Raw genomic sequence first — 22,905 nt, 5'->3', positions numbered from 1 at the left:
CAAATTCTTTGACTGCCCGAAGTTTTGCAGCCCTTTAATGCTTCTGATGTGTGTATTTATGTTGTATGAGCTCAGGAAGAAGTAAGTGATTCTATGCAATATTAGTATTATGAAACTGCAAATCAACAAGCACAACAGATTTAATAGTTTGACCTATTAATCAGGGAAAAGAAAAAAATCAAGCTAAAAATCATATATCTGCCATCATAAAATCCTGTGGTTGGTTTGTTTGCTTCACAAACAAAGCGATTGAAGCAGTCTGAGGCCCACCTTGTCAGGCTGTGCTGGTTTGATTGACAGCCTTCACACCAGCCCAAATTAACCGTACTAACCGGGCAAACGGATTTGAGATTAGGTGTGAAATCACCTTTATGTGTTGCCTTTTAAATATGAACGTGAATGGTATTGTATGATATCTGCCATTTATGTCAAAACATCTGCAGCATATTTAAAATATAACATCATATATCAGCCGGTTGTAATTTCCTGACTGAATGGAGCCGTCAGACATTAATAACACATTATGTTATGACGGAATACAGAGACGTGATTAGTTAGAGATCTTTTATTATTGGTCTCACACATCTCTTCCATTAGAAACACTTCCTCTACAACTCTCAAACATCAATATGCCACTTAAGACAAGTAGCTTGTAAACATTTGAAAAAAGCATCAAACAAATAGAAAACTGGACAGAACAAAGCAAGAGCTGTGTCTTTTTTTTTTCAAAAGGAGATTTTACATTTCAAGGTAAATTGAAGAGAAACATCATCAGAAGATACAAATTTAGAAATATGCAAACGACAAGTCCTAAAAGACTTAATGGAGGCAAGTTTCAAATGGCTTTGGGGTTATTATCCAGCTATTTTATAGTTTTTATCAAAGTTACTGCAAAAATGACAATTCTATTGGGCTTTACTATAAATTCAAATAAATAAATATTGTGTGGTAATGCCTAATCACAAAATCCTTGTAAATCATTTGATATAATGTAAAATATTAGATTTACTTTATAAAATACGAAGTGCATAATTTTATCCTCCCTTTGGGAAAATATACATTTCTCAGTAAGCAAACAAAAAGGAAATCTGAGTCATAGAAAAGCAACAGAATCCAATACTACAGGAACCCCGAAGTTTTAAGTGCAAACGTTCCATCACAACATTTGCATGTACGATATCAACACTATCAAAACACTTTACATACAAAACATAGATTTAGATTTCTCCCCATAAGGCTTTGATTCCCAAAAATAGCCATTGCCACCATGGGGCAGCCGTCTCCCAAATACACAAGAGGAAAACAACATAAAAAAACACATGCACAAAGAACATTAAATCAGAGAACCCAAAATAGCAGATATCTAACTATCTGGCCGTTACAAAAATAGAAATGAATCTTAAAATTCTATTGGTGTTACAGGAAAATTAAAGATTACACAAAAAATAACAGGTTTTATATATATATATATATATATATATATATATATATATATATATATATATATATATATATATATATATATATATATATATATATATATATATATATATATATATATATATATATATATATATATATATATATATATTTATATACTTTCTAAATTTGTTAACACATATATGTATAAGCAGGTTGGAAAGAGACATGGCATGATTAGATTTACATGCTCTGCATAATAACCCATGTTGCAGTCTGTATGTACATCTATGCATCCCGAGAAGAACACATTGCACATTGAAGGTCCTGCGATACAGAAGCTGTGGACCACACGAGCTGCAGTGTTCTCATACACAAAACATCCCTGTGAAGTTTTACTCTAAACTTCTGGGGCTCTGGTTTGGTCTACGCAAAGATATGGCATAAAAACAAACAGGAACGCTGTCGTGTACTGTTAGCTGTAAACTAAGTTTTAAATGATAGAACTCCATCCACAGTTGGGAGCTTAACTTGGGCTTGGCTGTGGTAAGGCACCGTATATCAATGTGACGGACTGCAGGCTGAGGGAGCAATTGTCTGTTAGTTGAGTAAAAATGAGCATGAGACCTACAAGATTCGCTGGTCATCCATCCCTGGGTTAGAAAGGGACACTTCGGTAAAGAAACACTTAAGCGTGTTCTATCCAAGTATCATGTAAACAAGTGCGATATACATTTTCCACAATTATTAGCATAGAAATGTGGGATCTACCTCGAGTCTGTCACATTATGGCTTCAAAGTCATTTACAAAACAGGTGTAAACCTTTTCATGGCTGATTATCTAGAGGAGGGGTTTAAGGGCAAGGAAGGTTTGTTACAGTCCTCAGGATTAAAAGGTGATGTACAGTACCCGTCAAAAGTTTGGACATTCTCGTTCACATTGAATGAGAATGTGTGTCCATACTTTTGACAGGTACTGTATTTCAGGTGGCTAAGGCTTAGCTAAGGCTTGGCAAAGGTTGAGCGAAGACTGTTAAGAGTCTAGCCACTAAGTTTGGAGGTTCAGTCTAAGATAAAATAACTATAGCAAGCAACATTAATCAGAGCCTATTCATTTACAGCCAAGAGAACAGAGCTGTGGATGACCAACAAGGTTTCAAGGTCTGGAGAGAGTCTGCTTTCTGAAGAACAATCTCTTCTGGCTTTATTTCAAATACTTCTTTAACTAATAGTTTGACATTTTGGGAAAGACACTTGCCAAAAGTTAACAGAGAAGATTAATACCTTTTTCTACGTATCTGGAGCCAGCAGCTGGTTATATTAACTTAGCTTACTGGAGGTTGTTATATCTCGTAAAGTGTAAAGAAGTGTGTTTTCGGCTGTCCTGAAACTATTTTTCGGCCAGGAGCGGTTGCCAGACAACCAGACTCCAGAAGGTCACTGCTCCCAGCCAGGAAATAGTCAAGCACATAACCACCCACAAAACGTTAAATTAACTTTAGGGCTGGGCCATATATGGATATTGTAATATCAGACCAGATATCGTTTAGATTTTGGATATCGTATTATGGTAGTGTTGTCTTTAAAGGCTGCATTACAGTATTTTACTTTTCTGAATTTACCACTTGTCATTTTATCCACATTACCGATCATTAATTATCAAAAATGTCATTGTGTAAATATTTTGTGAAAGCACCAATATCACAATTCTTATTATAATTGGTCGAAAATATTGTGATATTAGATTTTCTCCATATCGCCCAGCCCTATTTGACGTTTGAAGTAGGTATCTCTAACATGATGGCTGCCGTTGTAGAGTACATTTAAAAAGGCAACATCAGAGCAGTAATAAATACAGGATTTGTGTGTTGTTGCTTGCAGAGTCCATGCACACAAAAGGGTTATGGCTTCACTTTCTTTCAATCCCACCTGAAAGCTTACTGTCTGGAGGTACACCAGGCCACACTGGCTTTCAGGGCATTTCTCCTGTATACATACACATTAGAACAGTTACAGAGAGGCATGATCAAAGGTTCAGTTCAGATTATGGCCATGTGTCACAATAAGAAAGTCAAGGGAAAAGTCCTGTTAGATATGGCTAAAGTTAGCCAGCATTTCAGAGCAGCAAACAGTCCACACTCGGGCAGGTGAGGCCAGGTTGAGAGCTAGGTAAAAGATAAAAGAGTTGCAGGTAAACATGCACATTATCAGGTCAAAGCTCTGCCCTTCAACAAGAGTCAAAGTTAAGAACAGAGCACAACAAGGAACAGAAGCATTGTCAGCAGAGGAGAAAACAGGTTAGAAACTAACAACAGAACATGTGTATTTTTTGGCAGTAACACCTTTGCACAAGTTAAGAAGGGAATTCTATAAAAGGAACGATTCAGATATCTGCAATTCCACTGGTCTGTGTGTCCAAGTATGAAGCAGATTGTCGCTGCTGAGGGTCCAATAAACTTGCACAAACTGTTGCCATGGAAATTCCTCCCTCCTTCAAACGGTTGTGACTGAGGATCCCAAAAAGCCAGACAAAATAGATCCATATGTGCAAAAGGAACAATGGAATCAGTGTGTAGGAGTACAGGATAGCATCCTCAGGGTGTAAATGTTTTAAAACAAACTGAACGTGTTACCGTCATGCATCAACATCTCTCCAGATCCTCCCTCCACACACCTGTTTGTAGTGTGAATCCTGCGGCAGTGAACTTTAAAGCACTAGAGTGATGAGGAATGGCCATGACTGGGCTCCCACATAATTGTCCTGGATATGAGAGCAGGAGATGGAGCATTGGGAGGTAAGGTGTCTGGCTGTCTGGGTCCAATGTTGTGATACTGTAGGGGGTTAATCCTATGTCTTCTGAGGGTCCGGGGAAATGGGGCCGGGCGTGTTGGTCCCATCCATACTATGTATAGGGATCTGGAACTGAGGGGTGAAGACCGACGGAAACTGGAACAGAGCACAATGTGTCAGACAAAGACAGGCATAAAGAAAAATAAGAGAAAAATGAAACAATACTAGACGAGTGCAGAAAGACGGTATACACTCTAATGTACTAACTTGGAACAGGTGGGCTCCCTGGCGTCGTGTGGCTGGGCTGAGGGGAGCGACCGGACTGAGCGTGCTCCAGAAGTGGATGTTGGACAGCAGAGGACTGGGAGTCAGCAACAGAGTGGGAGTCTGCGGACGAAGACAAACAAGAGAGACTCAGTGTTATTTTATTGGAGCCCGACAGCATCGCAGATATTGGCTGATTTTAGATTTGCACAGATTCATTGTGCAGCACTTGTAAGACGATAAGTAATGAGATATTGCAATTTTTGTTTATGATCATTTTAAGTCTCCTTTTGCTTTACATTGTCCCTGTCCCTTTACATTGCTTATATGCAAACGTTGGCTGCTTTTGGTGTAGAGACCTTTTGCTCTAACCACATCCACAGCTCGATAGGAAGGTTTATACCAAATGGGATATTCAAATATTAACCTTTTTTTATTAATTATTAATTGCTTTTGAAGACCACAAATAATATGGACCCACACAGCAATTGTTCCCTGATTATTAACTGTTGGTAGCAACTATTTGGCACAGACAGTTGATTCATATTCGGCCCAAATGGAAGGACTAATTACAGTCACAGATACTGGATTGTTTTTCTTTTCTTTGTCAGAGCATTTGATTTATTTATTGCTGTTGGGATCTAAAGAGTATTAAAACTAACAAAAAAAAAATCTAAAATACTGAACCCTAACATTAAGCCTGGAACATTTTGGATGTAGCCCCTAATATAATTTAAAATGTAAGCCTATATGAGGTGGGGGGAGGGGGGACTAACTTTTGATAATGGTATAAATTGCCTGATTATTTAATATTATTATTTAATACAAGAACATTTCTCTTTATGATGATTGTAGGTGCATCCATCCATCCATCCATCCATCCATCCATCCATCGTCTACCGCTTATCCGGGGTCGGGTCGCGGGGGCAGCAGATCCAGTAAGGAACCCCAATCTTCCCTTCTCCGGGCCACATCTGCCAGCTCCGACTGGGGGATCCTGAGGCGTTCCCAGGCCAGTGAGGAGATATAATCTCTCCACCGAGTCCTGGGTCTTCCCCGGGGTCTCTTCCCAGCTGGACGTGCCTGGAACACCTCCCTAGGGAGCCGCTCAGGTGGCATCCTTACTAGATGCCCGAACCACCTCAACTGGCTCCTTTCAACGCAAAGAAGCAGCGGCTCTACTCCGAGTCTCTCACGGATGGCTGAGAGTCTCACTCTATCTCTAAGGGAGACGCCAGCCACCCGAGAACTTTTTTTTCCGCCACAATCTCGTTCTTTCAGTCATGACCCAGCCTTCATGACCATAGGTGAGGGTAGGAATGAAAATCGACCAGCAGATCGAGAGCTTTGCCTTCTGGCTCAGCTCTCTTTTTGTCACAACGGGGCGGTAAAGCGATTGCAATACCACCCCCGCTGCTCCGATTCTCCGGCCAATCTCTCGCTCCATCGTCCCCTCACTCGCCAACAAGACCCCGAGGTACTTGAACTCCTTCACTTAGGATAAGGGCTCATTCCCTACCCGGAGTAGGCAATCCACCGGTTTCCTGCTGAGAGCCATGGCCTCAGATTTTGAGGTGCTGATCCTCATCCCAACCGCTTCACACTCTGCTGTGAACCGATACAGTGACTGCTGAAGGTCACAGACCGATGACGCCATCAGGACCACATCATCTGCAAAGAGCAGCGATGAGATCCTCAGGTCACCGAACTGCAACCCCTCTCCTCCACGACTACACCTCGATATCCTGTCCATGAAAATCACAAACAGGATTGGTGATAAAGCTCAGCCCTGGCGGAGGCCAACATTCACTGGGAACGAGTTCGACTTACTGCCGAGTATCCGGACACAACTCTCGCTTTGGGCGTACAGGGATTGGATGGCCCTCAGAAGTGACGATGGTCCCCCATCAGCTTCCAGCTCTGCCTCTACCATATAGGGCATATTAGTCGGATTCAGGAGTTCTTCAAAGTGCTCCTTCCACCGCCCGATAACCTTTTCAGTCGAAGTCAGCAGGGTTCCACCCTTGCTGTACACAGCTTGGATGGTTCCCTGCTTCCCCATCCTGAGGTGCCGGACGGTTTTCCAGAAGCACCTTGGTGCCGACCGAAAGTCCTTCTCCATAGCTTCTCCGAACTTCTCCCACACCCGCTGCTTTGCCTCTGCCACGGCAGAGGCTGCCACCCTTCAAGTCCGTCGGTACCCTGCAACTTTTTCCGGAGTCCTCCCAGATAACAAAACCCGGAAGAACTCCTTCTTCAGTCGGACGGCTTCCCTGACCACCGGGGTCCACCATGGTGTACCGCCCCTTGAGGCACCTAAGACCATGAGACCACAGCTCTTCACCGCAGCTTCGGTTTTGAACATTGCCCACTCAGGTTCAATGCCCCCAACCTCCACAGGTGCTTCCTCCAGACGCTCCCAGTTCACCCGCACTACCCGTTTGGGCTTACCTGGTTTTTCCAGATTTTTCCCCCACCCCTTGATTCAACTCACTACCAGATGGTGATCAGTTGACAGGTCTGGTCCGTTGAGGTCCCTGACCATTACTGCTGCCGCTGGGGTCAGGTGCGCTGTCACACACCCGTGTGACAGCGCACCCGACCCCAGCGGTTTTTCCCATGAGTGGTGGGCCCACAGGATGGATGGATTGGAGGCACCACGTAGCTTCTTTCGGGCTGAGCCCGACCGGGCTCCGTGGCAAACCCGGCCACCAGGCGCTCACTGTCGGGCCCTCCCTCTGGGCCTGGCTCCAGACGGGGGCCCTGGGCTTCCTCCGGCAGGGTCTCTCCTTTCCTTTCCCTCTTTTTCATGAAGTCGTTTTGATTGTTGGGGCAGTTTAATTTAATTTTACAAACCGCACGTTGCATTACGGTGTGGCTCCAAAACATACTATAATAGTAAAAGACTCATTCATTTAACTGTAGTTAAAAACTGTGAAAGTGTGAAAACGCACAGTGTGAAAGTCCCAGTGGCGAGAGAGAGGTGAACTGTGTGTGTGTATCAATAAATGTGTAATTATAGCAGTTGTGAAGTGTTCCATTTCTACTCAATATTAATGACTTAATATTTTAACATCACAATTTATAATTCATCTGTAAAATGCAAATAAGGTACCAGAGTGCATCAAAAAACATCAAAATAGAGCTTGGTTATAAATTAAAAAGATCCAGCCCTGCCAACAGGTAATCAGGTTATGGTAAACATAATAGACATAATTAATAGATCATTCCATCTATGGCAAGCAACTGTAAAACAATCCGTAAAACACAGGGTACTGTACAGAACTGTGTCTACCATGTGCTCACACATTGGGGAGAATGTATACAGTTAAAGGACCTGTTGCACATCTTCCCTGGTCTTGTCAACTTTTACTGTCACTTTTAACTGCACTATGTCTACTATCACAATATGCTGCTGACAACGGAGGAAACACTGGATGGTAAATATGTACTTATATTATTGTTACTGTGTTTTATTCTATTTAATTGTAACTCGCCACTTTACTCTCTTGCTCTTTGCTGTAACAATGTAAATTTCCCCGTCGTGGGACAAATAAAGGATTTCTGATTCTAAATGTATTTATTATTTTGAGAATGAATTATGGTGTCAAATTTGAAAATCCTGAACACACGGGCAGTTTACAAGCTATCAGCAGCTTGAATCCATAATCATCTGTATTGACCACCATGAAGTCATTTGAACCCTCCTATATGATGAAGAGGCAATGCTTAAAGTCAATCACTGAGAGAAGAGAGACAAACTAGAAAGAGGAACTCATTCATATGCGAGCTGACTGGAAGTCTTACGCTGGATCTCATGATCCAGCGAGGGACAGAATAAAATCAACACTGTCTGAACCAGAAAATCTAATAGACTTCTTAATTCTACACAGTTGCAGTGTCATGCAAACAGCATTACAATTAAACCCCACAAAAACACTAGCAAACAGCCAGGCATTACAGATTACTGCTGCCACCTGCTGGTCAGCATCAGTAAAATATAGATTTGTTTTTTATTCATCTAGTTCTGCAGCAGCTTAGACATCACTTTCAAGAAACTCTGCCTTGGTTTCATCAAGTCAGAGCCTGGACGAAATTAATAAATACCGAGACGGTAGCAAATACTTTACAGAGAAGTACAAGTCAATGCAACGGTATAGCTACACTAAGCAAAACCAAACTCAGTGACATCAAAACAATCCAGAACTATCTATTACAAGCTCGATGGCTGGCAGCTCATTTACAGTAGGTGTGTAATGAGTAAATGCTCCCTTCATAATGGTACTGGAATGAGCAGGGACAGTCCGGATGGCCCACTGTCATTACAGTTCCTCTTTCCTTGTATATCCTCATTACATCTGTCCTTCCAATTGTATGAAGGAGGAGCTAAGATAGGAAGAGGAGATGCAAGTAATGCAAGCGAGGAAGCACATAGGCCAATTGGAAAGAGTCCTCATCAACGTCACTGTATCTAGGGCCTGTATTACGCACCGAGTTCAACTTCGTTTGGCTGTTTCGGGAAAGCTGGTATCACGAAACTGGTTAGTAACTGGCTCAGTTAAATCTAGGTTTTCTAATGTAGCTATGAACGTGTTCACATGAAAGAGGCAGGGTTCTTAATTGAAAGCCTTTCACAAGAAATATAATCATATCATTTAATATGTGAAAAAGGTCATATTCAAATAGGTAAAGGATATAGAATATAATTGCACAACTAGACTAGAACAAGGATCTATAGATGGGGAAGAGAAAATTACCTTGATTTTTCAAAAAGGGCTTTTAAAGAAGTATATTGCAGTTGGTATTTGTAGGGCTGTACCGAATGCCTTTTTTTTTTTCTTTTTTTTTTACATTCAAAGCTTCTATTGAGTTTTTTGAATAACGCTTTGGATGATTGTCGTTATATTTTATGCTGTCATCACCCTAAAAAACAATAAAAAAGAAATACATTTAAATAAAGTGATTCATCGGATTAAGAGTTAGTCTTTTGTTATAAAATTAACTTTTGTGTGAGAGCAAACATTTTTTTGCACAGGGTGAAAATTATATTTTGAAAAGGCTAAAGACCACCAAATGTGGTTTGAAGGAGAATATTTCATTCAAAACATGTTGTGAATCTTGGATTTTACAAATATTTGTTTTCAATACATTTTGACTTTACAATGCTCTGGAGTTCGGATAAATAAATAAATAAATGCGTCGGGAACAATCCTGCACAGCCACCACTGGAATCGAATTCTACAAATAGTATAATACCAATAATAATAATAATAATAATAATAATAATAATAATAATAATAATAAGTGTAGCCTAATCTTTATCTTCAATTTACATACATACATACATACAAACATAAAATACATACATACATACAATCATAACATACATACATACAATCATAACATACATACATACGAATATAACATTTATCTTATATTTGAAACTACTTATACCCAAATGTGTTATTATTTATTTGAAAGTCTTCTTGTACCTTTGGCTTATTTCAATAAATGTTTTGTTTAAATGTGTTTTTACCTCAATTAAATGTACTTCACTACCAAATGAGGATAAGCCCACGTTCTCACCTGAAGCATTGCTGGTGTAAGAGAGGCAGTAGGTAGAGAGGGGCTGCAGAGATTCATGGGGGAGAAGTCAGAGGCGGTAACTAGCAGAGTTGGCGGGCTGATCTGCAGGATCTTCGGTGGCTTGCGTGTCTTTAATGAGCTCAGAGTGCTGATTGTGGTGCTGCTGCTCAGTGAAAATGAACTGGTTTCAGCGTCCACAAAACTGGTCTCATCTCCAGACAAGCCCATGCCACTGTCCACCTGGTGGAGAGACAGATAACAATTTCTACATGCATTTCATTCATTCACTTTTGCTTAACACTTGTTCTTCTCTCAAATACCTGGGTCAATACAAGAGGTATGTGTGTACTTCAAATCATTCAATATCTTCACAGTAGCAGAAAAAAAACTGTAATCCATAGCGATCCCCACAACTTTACTGTTTTGGTTCACTCTCACTGCTCATAGTGTTGTTCAGAGTAAATGATCTAAAACCCCATTGTTCAGTGCCAAACAGCAGACAAGGGATTTTCCCTCAAAAACTGAGCCATCCGGCTTCATCAGGACTGTGTCAGGTTTAGATCAGATTTGATTGACAGGGGTCCGGCAAAATAGGAAAAACAACCCCACAACTGTCTTCAGTTTCTGATTGAGAGAAGTATGTGACATTATAAGTGTGATTCCTTCAAATTGAGTCCTATTCACTAAGAACAGTCAAAAACATAATATTGTGTTAAATAACTAAAACTATTCTAACTTTGGCTGAACATTTTTGTTCAAGTAGTACCTGATTGAGATAACAGGGCCTTTAAAATGTAGTTTTCCTATTATTTCCTCAATTATTTAAGTAGCATTGTGTGAGATGTGTTACTATGTATACTAGCCTTCTCTTGTGCCTGAGCGTCTGTGGGTTGAGAAGATCCGGACTCGATGTCGCTGTCAATCACCAGCTCCTGGGATGAGTCAGGCACTAGGCTTGGGGATGGGCTGGCCGAGGTCAGTTCTGGTAGGCTGAACGTTGATGATGATGGGCGGATGTATTCAAGTGAGTAGACGGACTGGGACGGCAGAGAGGAGTGTGTGCTGATGTCTTCGCCCCTCAAGATTGAAGCTTGCAGAGGATCCAAGTGGGTGGACATCAGGGTTGGCTCTATGGCAACCTGAGCCGACAGTGCTGGTGCTAGCTTTGGAGGGGTGTTTCCAAATTTGATGACGGATGGTAGAGCAGTTGGCTGCTGTGGCTGAGGCGACTGCTCCTGGCTCTGGGCTGTGGCAGTGAGGCTTCTCTTGTCAGCCAACTTCTCTGCTGGGTTCTCTATTTTGATGGACTTAAAGAGCTGGCGTCCATTTTGCAGCGAGTTGAGGGTGAAGGAGGTGTACAGGCCAGAGTGAATGTAGTCATTACGATTTGATTGCTTGATGCTGGAGCCCAGAGCTGCTGTGCTACTGCGGTCACCAGGCTCACCCTCCTGTAGGGTGCTGTCTCCCCTCTTTAAAAGATGAGGGATGCCCCCAGCACCCACATCCATGCCCTCCGTTCGGGTGGCAACATCTCCTTTCAGGATGTCAGGATAGGACACAAAGCGATAGACAAACTTCTGACCATTAACCTTCTTTATGATGTTCTGTAAGACACAGAAAAGCAATTGCAGAACAGGATATGTTAGTTTATACTCTTTGTTGATAAATCAAAAAGTAAAAAAGCACATAATCCAGGCAGAAAGCATACAGTGAGAGCGTAAACAAGACTTTCCCTCACGCTGTATGAGTCTACCAAAGAGGCAATCGTAAAAAATAGAAGAGTGAGACCACAAAAAAGCCTTGTACGTGGGACAGCTCTGTCCTTCCTGTCTGTGCCAAACTAGCAGCCACTAACGCTGCAGCCAAACATACCAGAGCGGCCCTGCCCAGAACACCCACAGGGTCAGGCTGTGCTTCTGCCAAACCACAAGCAGAGTGGGAGACAGACAACACTCTCCCTCTCTTCCGTCTGTCACTGAGCAGCAGATTTTAACCATTCTGAGATGCAATTAACTTAAGGAAGGAATAAGTCCTCTCAGAATATCCAGTTGCTGCTCAAAATATGTGTGGTAATGCAACTTAGGCCTCATGTTATTGATTTAATTATGAATGACAATTAAAAATCTGATCTCATATATATATGGGCATACCACACCATCTGGTCAAACTCACTTGTTTTTTGTTTTTGAAAACTAGAAGAAGGGCAATACTATTGAGGTACTCAGGCTCCAAAGCAACCTTACAGCTGTACATCTGTGCCAAGTGCAAATAATATGTATAATTGGCGTGTATATATAATAATAGAACTAGATCTTCAGAAAATAGCTCAAAAGGAGAGCAGGAATATTCTGTAAAAGTGAGGCAACATTTTGTTGTTAGCCTAATACTCGAAAGATTGTGTAATTTTTCTTCTTCTAGCATATATATTTTTAAATTAATGCTCCATAAATAAAGGAGAGGTGAGGGGGAGGTGGGTCAAAAGGGCCCAATAGAGTGTTCATAGTGGCTTACTGCTCCACCCAAGGGGGACAATAAAAACTACTGTGAAAGCTATCTTTTGATTCCTACAAATCATTGTGTAAGACATTTTTGGCATAGAACTGTTTTTATTTTGGATTACACTAAACAACAAAAGGATTTTAGGACATTATAAAATCATTAGGATCAAATATAGGATGAGTACACCCAATAGTTTCACTAGTGCCACAGACAAATATATTTGAATCAGTATTTCAGTATTGACGTTGACTTCAAAGAACCTGAAAATTCATCTTTATCTAGAAAAATATTTACTGTAGCTCAGTTAGTGAAAGAAACTACATTGCCTTAAATGACAATGACAATTAAATCTGAAGATATTACAGAACCAAACATCACAGAGGGCCGAGTGACCGCCCAGGAGGAGAGGGAAGAGAGCCCATATGGGAGCTAAGCTAACCCAGTTAGGACCTATGAGACTATTCCACTACCTAGCCTGCTCCTGGACAAACTCTGGTTACAGGAAGATAAGATTTAGGCTAACCCAGCAACAGGACTGTATTCATTGTGTCATCCCAGATCAAGCTGTTGCACTTGACAGGCGGATCGCAGGACAGAGCGCAGGACTCCGGTGAGAGGAGGCGGACTGTGTTTACATCAATGATGCTTGTTGCTCAAATGTCAAAGTTGATGGACAATGTTTTCCTGATATTGATTTTTTTTTTGGTTAAAAATGCCAGCCATATTATCTGCCCAGAAAATTCACCAATGTTTGTTTTACATTCCTCCTTTTGCAAATAAAAAAAGTGCACTTCAGGATTGCACTACTACTAATGTTTTTGTTCTGTTATGTTCTGTCATGTATTTGGTCTGTAGCATAATGGACTAAGCTACAACTGCATTTTGTTGTACAACCCTGTGCTGCAGAATGACAATAAATGATACTTGAATCCTTACGTAAAATCTAAGATGATCTTGTAGCTCTTAGTCGGCACTGCAGCTGCTGAGCCAACGTTAGCAAATGTTATAAGCTCACAGACTGACAGAACTAGATGCTGTCAAGTCCTGTTTGATCCGGATTAATTGTACTGATCAATACTTCAGTCCAACTGTATGTTATGTTTTTTCCACTGTGGTGGTTCATTTCATTACCTTCCGCATTAGTAACATATAATAGAGCTAGATGCCAGAAATACTACACGTTAGGACGTTCCTCAGAAAACAAACCTGCATAACACTGTACCCATCACATCCTTTCTCAGAATATTAGTTTGACTGGATGAAAATGTTTTATTGTTGTCAAAATATCAAAAAACATTCTCACACTAAAAATGTTAACATATTGGATACATTTTCTGCCAGCCTAAGAGATGGCTATGGATGGAATAATAGATGAATAATAAGAAGCAGAAACATAAGACTTTAATTAAGGCTCCAGCCTAACAACCACATTGTGGCCAATCCAACAATCAGGGGCACAATTTGGCTAACCGTATTTTCACATTGTTCTGCCCACAGAGGCCAATATCAAAAACAGCTGAACAGGCTTTGATTGGTCAGATGTTTGACAAAATTGGAGGACAACACATGCTTATGATTTGGGTGAGGGTTAGGGAGTATTTGTGAGTTTGCAAGGGAGTGTATCCAATGAGGTTTCCTGAGGGAATGACAAGGCTGGGAGAAAACTGCAATGTATTGGGTACAGGCAACAGCTAGCTGATGGTTGACCGACTGATTGGTGTTGTGGTTATGGCATAGCTATTGTGTTGAGTAAAACTTAAAACACCAAAAGACTGAGCTTAGGCATAAAATAAAAGGGCAGTGACTTTCAATCACGTAGGACCAACAGCTGTGTATCTTACAGGAGAGAAGATTTGATGTGTTTACCTTGTCGTAGTAGTATCTGAGAGCCCTGCTGAGTTTGTCATAGTTCATATTGGGCTTGTTCTTGCGGGCTCCCCACAGCCGGGCCACCTCTTCGGCCTGCAGCAGTTTAAACTCTCCTTCCTCATTGGTCCAGCAGATCAGCTGCTCATTACTGGAATCCAAAAGGAGCTGGAGAAGGAACTGCCACAGGGTGACAGAGTTGTCCATGTCTCTCACTGAAAAAAGGTATAGAGAGGAAAGAAATCATCAGACTCATGGACTGCTGCTCACAGCATAGCAATATGAGGTTCTATAAACTTATAATACATCACCCTTGGTCGCACTACTTTAAGTCAGTTCAATAAGTTTCTTTTTCAGAGAGTGGCAGCCTTTATTTTTTACTATATGAGCACAAATCTGATTCCATTGCTCCACAATTTAGTCATCCTCACCTGTAAAAGCTGAAGAAACCCTGCAAACCACAAAGTCTGTTGGATGCCTAAAAGTATGGGCAAAAATGTGGTGCAATAGCTGTAAATGGTTATTTAATAATCAAGGAATAAGAGGCTATTTTACAAGACCAGGTGCACCATCTGGTACAAACGCTGTTCCCTCATTTGGCGCCCACTTCCCAAGTTGATAATACCACCATATATATCCTGCTGAACATAAATTCAAGAGTGGTTTTATTGACAGCTGGATGAAGTCAAACACCTTCCATAACGTTCCCTTTACAGAACATTCTGGAGCCCAGAGCGTACACTACAATTCAACCTCCTTCATCCCTTTATGAGCTGGAGTGAATATTAAAGATCAGCAGTCTCCGTGTGTTCGAGGCTTTCAGCTTTCAGAGCACTGAAACTGCTCAGACGGTAAAGAATGCTACTATTCCTGTAAGGTCGATGATACTGAAATATTGTCACATCTAGACTTTATGTCTAAGCGAATTATTCAGAAATAATAAGAAAATAACACTTAATCACAATTTCCGCTCACTATTTCCTATTCAGGACACCTATAAAACTTGGCACTGTGAAGTGGCTACTGACTAGACCTAGTCAAGGCCAAACATATTGTTCACATCTGGCTTTTAAAAGAGCCGCGGAAAAACACCATGGCCATGAAAATGAAATGCCCCTCACAGTGAGAGGTAAAGAATGACATTCATGAATCATAATCATTTAATTTAAACAACAGGAGGCAAGGAAGGTTATTCACAAAAAGACCCTGCAAGAATAGTAAGCCTCACATAAGGGCAATGGTATCCACAGTACAGTGAAAATAGAGCTAGGCAATAGATCAATATTATATCGATATCGTAAAAATCTGATAAGATATCGTCTTAGAATTTGGATATATTTGGAATTTACCGGACTGTTCCAGCTGTTAGAATTATTATTTGCTATTACCCACTTGGTCATTATATCCACGTGATTATTTATCTAAATTCTCAATGTTTGAATATTGTGTGAAAAGAACCAACCCAACAATATAATTGCAATATCGATATTTGAGCCGTTTGGTCAAACATAGTGATATTTGACTTTCTCCATATACGCCTGGCTCTTAGTGAAAATAATCATTATATACTATTTCAATTCTGTATAATTCCTACAGCTCCAAATCATTATACAAAGAACATTGTATTGCACTTGTGTTCAACTACAGATGGTGTTATACATTAAATTAACTGGGTATATACACTGCAGACCAGTATTTCTACAAGTTCTTACTATAGACTTTTGTGTATAGATTTTAAATGGATGCATGAAATTATGACCTACATATTTGGTCATGCAGCCTACTTGGACATGGGAAATATCACCAAACAAATTATTAATTCTGGCTGCAAATGTGCTGCGATTACATTACTTTGACAGATAACCAGTCTTTATTGGGGCTGCTGTAAAAGTTACTGATAAACTGTTGGCCATAGAGCTCACAAAAAAACAACTGACTTTTATTCATGCTGGTGTTTTACTTTGTTACTCTCAGCTCAGCTAAGGTGCAACCCACATATGGCATTTTCTTTGATTTTTTTCAGTAGTTTGCTGCAGTCTTTGCATGTTTTTCAGTACGGCATCTTATGCTGAGATTAAAGGCTATAAACATCAATGGTATACAGACTCAGGTGTTTTCACTTTGGCTGATTGGACCTCCTCCCAGGACTGTGTGGGCGTGTACAGAACAGCGTTGATTGACATGACCTTCAATTCTGTTACACCATGATTCTTTTAGTTACATGACATTTTTTGACCTCAACAGACTACAAGTCTTTCACACTCCAATCCAATTTTCACCTAGAATAGGCCAGCACCAGTATGTAAAACTGGTACATCCTACTTGAGTGTCTCAAATAAGTCAACCTAAACCTAATTACAACCCTTCCTGTCTGTCACCTCAGCTGGGTGCACCTCTGAAGGGTCACATAATTACATGTTGTCCAGAGAAAAGTGACGGGTTCCTCTTTTCACCAGAGGAAAGGCTTCCTGCAGATAAAACACATGATGGGAGGGTCCATGCTGTGTGAGTGACAATGAGAGTGAAACCAAAAGTGGGGACAGGGAAGGCAGACAGGTATATAGGGAGTGGTTGGATATTCTATATATTACATATATGCATTTATGTAAATGTATGTTACTAACTCACCATCCGGGGTATCATCCCCGGAGTGTTTGTCTCTCATGTGGCAGGTTGCCACTGATAAAGTTTACGTCAGGATCATGAATCGTGACAGCGCCTGCTGCCCTGGTCCTGCTGGACACCGGGAAGCCTTGTTGACATTTTCCTGGATTCATCCAAACTTTCTATTTCTTTTTTTTCCAACACAACATCATTTCTGTCAAATGTTGTATTTGTACTATGTTGTTTATCCTGTACACACGACATCTATTGCACGTCTGTCCGTCCTGGGAGAGGGATCCCTCCTCAGTTGCTCTCCCTGAGGTTTCTAACATTTTTCCCCCTTTAATTATGGGGTTTCTTTTAGGAAGTTTTTCCTTGTGCGATGCGAGGGTCTAAGGACAGAGGGTGCCGTAACCTGTACAGTCTGTAAAGCACACTGAGACAAATGTGTAATTTGTGATATTGGGCTATACAAATAAATTTGATTTGATTTGATCTACAAACATCAAACACTAAATAACTGTCACATAGAGAGTAGAGCCACCCTTTGTCTTCAGAGCAGCTTCAGTGCTACTTTCCCTGCTTTCTCAATGCATCCCAACAGCTTGCAGCTGTTTGAGAGATGAAAGAAGAGGAAAGCTACTTCCCATGAAGGTTCAGTTGTGTTTAGATCTGGTGGTTGGGGAGGCAATGAACAAAGAGCCTGACAATATCCTGCTTTTCATGAAACCTCACTTTATCTACAACAACACTTTTGTTTATCAAAGACATGTGCTTTCCTTGTTACATTTGCGACTTTGTTTAGAGGTTCATGTATGTCTATCAAACAACAAATATCAATTAGTGACTAACCAAATAATAAGCCAATATATCAATGTTTAAATGTGTATAAACACAAAGCAACTTTACTTAGACAAATAAATTACTGTCGAGAATTAAGATTATATAGCTACGGGAATATCCGAATATCTCGATGCAATGGACATATTTTGGTCAATACCAAAAAGGTCCTGAAGTTTGACACCTAGCCTTTGACATCACTGGTATCATCTGTTGTTATTATATGCTCCTTACACAGAGTACTGTCCAAGAGGCAAAACAGCCAGACTTCTTACAAAAACCTTGATTTGAGTAAACTTTCTATCTTTTCCTCAAATTTGTAATGAGACATAAGCTTGGGTTGAACGATCAAGACAACTGCACATTCACAATTCACAATTCAAGACATATACCTGAGATGCTGCGAACAGATCAGTACTGCAATTCACAATAGACAGAGACATAGTGCAGCCATGTTTTGTTGGAGTGTTTCCACCAGGAAACTGGACAGAATAGGGGGTAAACTGGGATCAAGGCATCACTAGAGCATCCCCCGCTGAATGTACCCCAACTACACCTCCCCACAAGTGTATGTACATTTATAATCATGAACAATAGAGCTTATGTTTGTCATACTGCAGCTTGAATATTACTTGTTATGCCCCGAGCCATCCAACGTCAGCAATGGTCATCTATGAAGGGCTGCCTCCCACATGGCACATGTTCTGATGAGGTGTCCAGACTCATCATGTTAGTGTACACATTTGAGATTTAAAAGCCCAGCAACTCCACTTATCGTGGTGATGTAAGAAGTCAGCCCTTCTGTTATCCACGACCATATACATTTATTCAAAGTCTGTTAGATCTGGCTTAGAGCTGATTCTTTATAATCCGGTCACATGTAATGCAAGCCCACTTCTTCTGCAAGGGAAGGATTGTGTCTTCATTTTTAATCTCCCCTTGCATGTTTTGTGTACAATATTCCAGCAATACACATCCCAACTGCTGAGGGTTTCTCATCTTGCCTAGAAGAGCCATGCAAGACGTCATTGTCATTAAGTTGACACATGCTGCTATGTGACATTAATCCTAATAATGACTTGTATGTGTTGCTAGATTTTCATGTAATATTTTGGTTATTTTGTCTACTCCATATTGCAGCCTGAATGTGACTTGTGCTCTCCCTGTCATTATCTGTCAACAAGTGTGTGTGTGTGTGTGTGTGTGTGTGTGTGTGTGTGTGTGTGTGTGTGTGTGTGTGTGTGTGTGTGTGTGTGTAAGCTTCTTATGTGGACGAGTAAATCTCCCCTTGACTCATCCCGACCCGCTGGGTTGGCGACACACCCCCAACACAATCTGTCCCAAACTGTCATGCTAAAACCGGTGATATCGGGGCAAAAATAGGACACCATCAAACTGCTGCTAGGGAAAAAGATTACCAATGAACGTTATGTAACGCCTGACATTGGCAGCAAACGTTACCTACGGAGCCCGGAGATAACGGCAGCTATGACGAATCACACATATAACATGGGCTATTTTTCATGCGCTATAAACGTTCGGACTGGAGTGACTGGTCTCTACTGTCAGGTAGCCCCGGCACCCACACAGTGCAAAATAAAAGACCACTTGTTGATGAATAACGTCAACACAGACTCCCAGTCCTTGCCCGACAGTGCAAAGTCGCAGCGTGGAGCTCAAATGCTCCTGTCGTCTTTAGCATGTGTGCGTACACAGTTGAGGAGACAAACAAATCAAGGCATTAACGTTAGTGTGCTGTAACTGTAAGTTAGCTGTTAGCTAGCTTCAAATTAGCTTGTCTGCTAACATTACCTCGCTCGTACAGCCCACTGAATTTCCGAGTCGTCGGGCCGCGTCGAAATATTCCCAAAACATGCTGAAAAGCTTTCTATTGTGCCATAGCTCAGGAAACAAGTATCAAACTGAGTGTCAAGGAAATACCTGAACATAAAATACATTAAACTGCCTTTGGCTTGCACTGACGATATATCCTTTGAACAGGAAATAATGTTGCATTCAATGTTCCTCGTACATCTCATAATCGAGGTCTGTCGCGCGTTTGCTCAGAGGCAACATAGTACTAGGTGCCAACACACAAAATCCCTAAGTGTTGTTTTTCAATGTTGAAATTATGCAGCAAATGCTTTCTTTGGATTGCAATGCGCAAATGCGTTTTAGTGATGCATTTTAATGTTATAATTATTATTATTATTGTAATCACAATATAAAAAAAAAACTAAAACAACAGACACAATAGAACATGTAAATAAATATTCTGTGAGAATATTTAATGTTGTTCTACATAACCTTCATACTGGTTAACTAGTGGATGCGGCTTGCATGTTCTCTCAGCACCCCATGTAAGAGAAAAAAATAAATAGCACCTGTTTGATCGATTGTGTGAAAATTCCGATGCTCCCAAGTACACAAAATGTGTCATTAACTCACACTGAGATCACTTCCTCTCTCGTTGTGATGTTTATCATTTAGTTGTTACTTTACCAAACAGTTAAGATTTACTACAACTAAAATGCCAATTTACACGACTTAATGTACTCTCTAGAGTAGGCTTGTGCTTTACAACGTGTTGCTGCAATCTTTGTTGCCAACATCTGTTTTTAAGATAATATTGTTTTGTAAGAAATCAAAAATGATTTTAACACGGCTCGTTAATTTAAAAGAGTAAGCAAAACCTTAAGACTGAGAGTACAAATGATTAGACAATAACCTTTTCTAATTCCTAAATATTGCTATGGCATACTGCAGCTATTTCAGGTAATATAAGATGAATGTCAAATCATTTGATTTGGTGCCAATAAAGGAGACATTATCTCATGTTAGCGCTAGTTTGCGCTTTTGGAGCAGATCCATTGTGGGAAGATTGTGTAGGCAACTGTTGATAATTAAATGTTTGATAAGAATGAAAGCAAATCGGTGTGTTTGGGAAGCAGTATAATGCCTGAGCAGTATATTCCCACACTGTATTTCTTCATTGCTCATTATTTTTATGATTTCATCCTATCTCAGTATGTATTGGACCAGAAGCAGGGTCACAAGTTTTTCACATGGCTATCACATACATAAGGTGAATCCCTGTTTCTATATGTGTTGCAAAGCATTTAATGGGATTGCATTGTAACTCAATAACTCACAAACTCACAAACTCACTCATTCATATTTAGCCAGCTGCATATTGTCCAAGGGGGGAGCTGTTGGGTTATTGTCAGCACAATCGGGAGGAAAGAAGAGGACTAGCTGCAGAAATTTAGACCTGCTTATGATCAACTCCTACAGGCAAAGTAACAAAAACAGTCATTTTACATCACAGAACGAAGAAAGTTCTACCTCAAATGCAAACTGAAAACTTTTCTCAGATTAGTACCTGTGTGTCTGTTTGTGCAGTGGATGTTGTTTCCTTACTGTCTTTGAGTGACTAGGTATTTGCACTTTCATTTAAATGCAAAATACATTAAATTTACTGTGTAATGAAATGTACTTTATAAACAAAATTGCCTAATCGGGTACAAATTATGGTTCAGACCAATGATCAATTGTTTGTCCCCTGTTGTCTTCACAATTTTGAATATCAAATTTTGTATGCACAGTAGTCTTTAAATAGTACGATAAGAGCCCCCCTAAAAAACATCAGAATCAGAATCCAGTTTATTGCAAAGTAGGTTTTCACACACATGGAATTTATTTTGGGGTAATGGTGCACTACATAAACATAGCAAGAGAAATACAAATAAAAAATAAAAATGGAGGATTCAAATCAACTTTTCACACATGTACCCAGTGAAATGTAAACTCTGCATTTAACTCATCCTAGTATTAGTAGCAGTGTGCAGCTACTATACAGCGATGGAGCAAGGCAAGGTCTAGTGCCTTGCTCAAGGGCAACCTGGCCCATTTCCAGATACCAGTCTGCACTCCGTACTTGGTCCATTTGGGTGCTTGAACCGGCGACACTCTGGTTTCCAAGCCAAGTCTTCTACGGATGAGATACTGCCGCCCAAGCAGGTATAACAAAAATCAAGAAACATAAATATGGAATAAAAAAATATATATATATACACAATACAAATATGTATAAACAATAAATACTATAAGAAATGTGTACAATATATCTGAATTAAAGTTATATTTTTGTGCAGAAATGTGCAAAATTGTCCGAGGAATGTGCAAAGGTTCACAGTACAAAGCATGAAATTAATATGCAGTCATTTAGTTCCAAAAACGTGCATTAATATGTTAGGTTTTGAAATCATACAATATGATAGACCTCATATATAGTGATTAAGCCAATCTATTAGGCATACTGTCATCAGCAACATAACATAATATCTTCTCTACAGACACCCACTGTAGAAACTGTAAGTATGTTTTAAGATTAACCACCAAGTGGCAGCATATCACAGCAGTGTCACACTATCATCAACCAGCTCTCGGCAAATGTTTGTCTGATATATTGTACACATTCATCCATGTGAACATATAGTATACATAAAGCTAAATCTATTTCAACCAGGTTTTGATGAGATTAAATAAAAGACTGGACCCACACATTCAGATGTTAATTTTGCCTGTATACTGTATTTTTGTTGATTTACAAAATATTACAGACTAATATCAAGAAGTAATACATATAAGCACACCTTTAAATAGCCCAAATAGCAGGTGTCATGGGCACAGCTGAGACTGAGGAGAGTTTAAGGGAGACCATCATCATCACCTCACTATGAGCAACAAATAATCTGAGTTTCTGCAAACCGCTTTGGCTGCACTTAATGGCAGTCAATCAGAGCATAGTGTCATTCCTACTAGGATTCTGACATTCAGCCAAAAAATGTGAAGAAGTCTACGATCAGAGGGTGATGATTTAAAGACGTTGCTGTCTGGGTGACACCTCACACCCGAGAGAACAATCAAGGATTCAAAGGCTTTATTTACATATGCACGAAAGCTACAGGGTAGTTGTTTGCTCCTCCAACAATGCAACATACAGTATACTTAAGATATACTTGTAACTTATAATG

General features: G+C 40.3%; 1 protein-coding gene across 1 annotated transcript; it reads right to left on the bottom strand.

The window, feature by feature from the left end:
- Nucleotides 1-1,601: 1,601 nt before the first annotated feature.
- elk4 (ETS transcription factor ELK4) lies at nucleotides 1,602-19,898 on the bottom strand. Its single transcript, XM_029432070.1, has 6 exons — nucleotides 19,682-19,898; nucleotides 14,426-14,640; nucleotides 10,924-11,664; nucleotides 10,061-10,300; nucleotides 4,478-4,597; nucleotides 1,602-4,366 (listed from the first exon to the last, which is right to left on the bottom strand). The coding sequence occupies exons 2-6, from the start codon at nucleotides 14,630-14,632 to the stop codon at nucleotides 4,268-4,270; spliced, it is 1,407 nt and encodes a 468-aa protein (XP_029287930.1). The 5' UTR covers nucleotides 14,633-14,640; nucleotides 19,682-19,898; the 3' UTR covers nucleotides 1,602-4,267.
- Between the last annotated feature and the right edge of the window lie 3,007 nt (nucleotides 19,899-22,905).

Source organism: Cottoperca gobio, chromosome 5 (genome assembly GCF_900634415.1).
Source record: "Cottoperca gobio chromosome 5, fCotGob3.1, whole genome shotgun sequence".
Lineage (NCBI taxonomy): Eukaryota > Metazoa > Chordata > Actinopteri > Perciformes > Bovichtidae > Cottoperca > Cottoperca gobio.
Note: the sequence above shows the minus strand (reverse complement) of the source record. Positions and strands in the feature narration are given on the sequence as shown.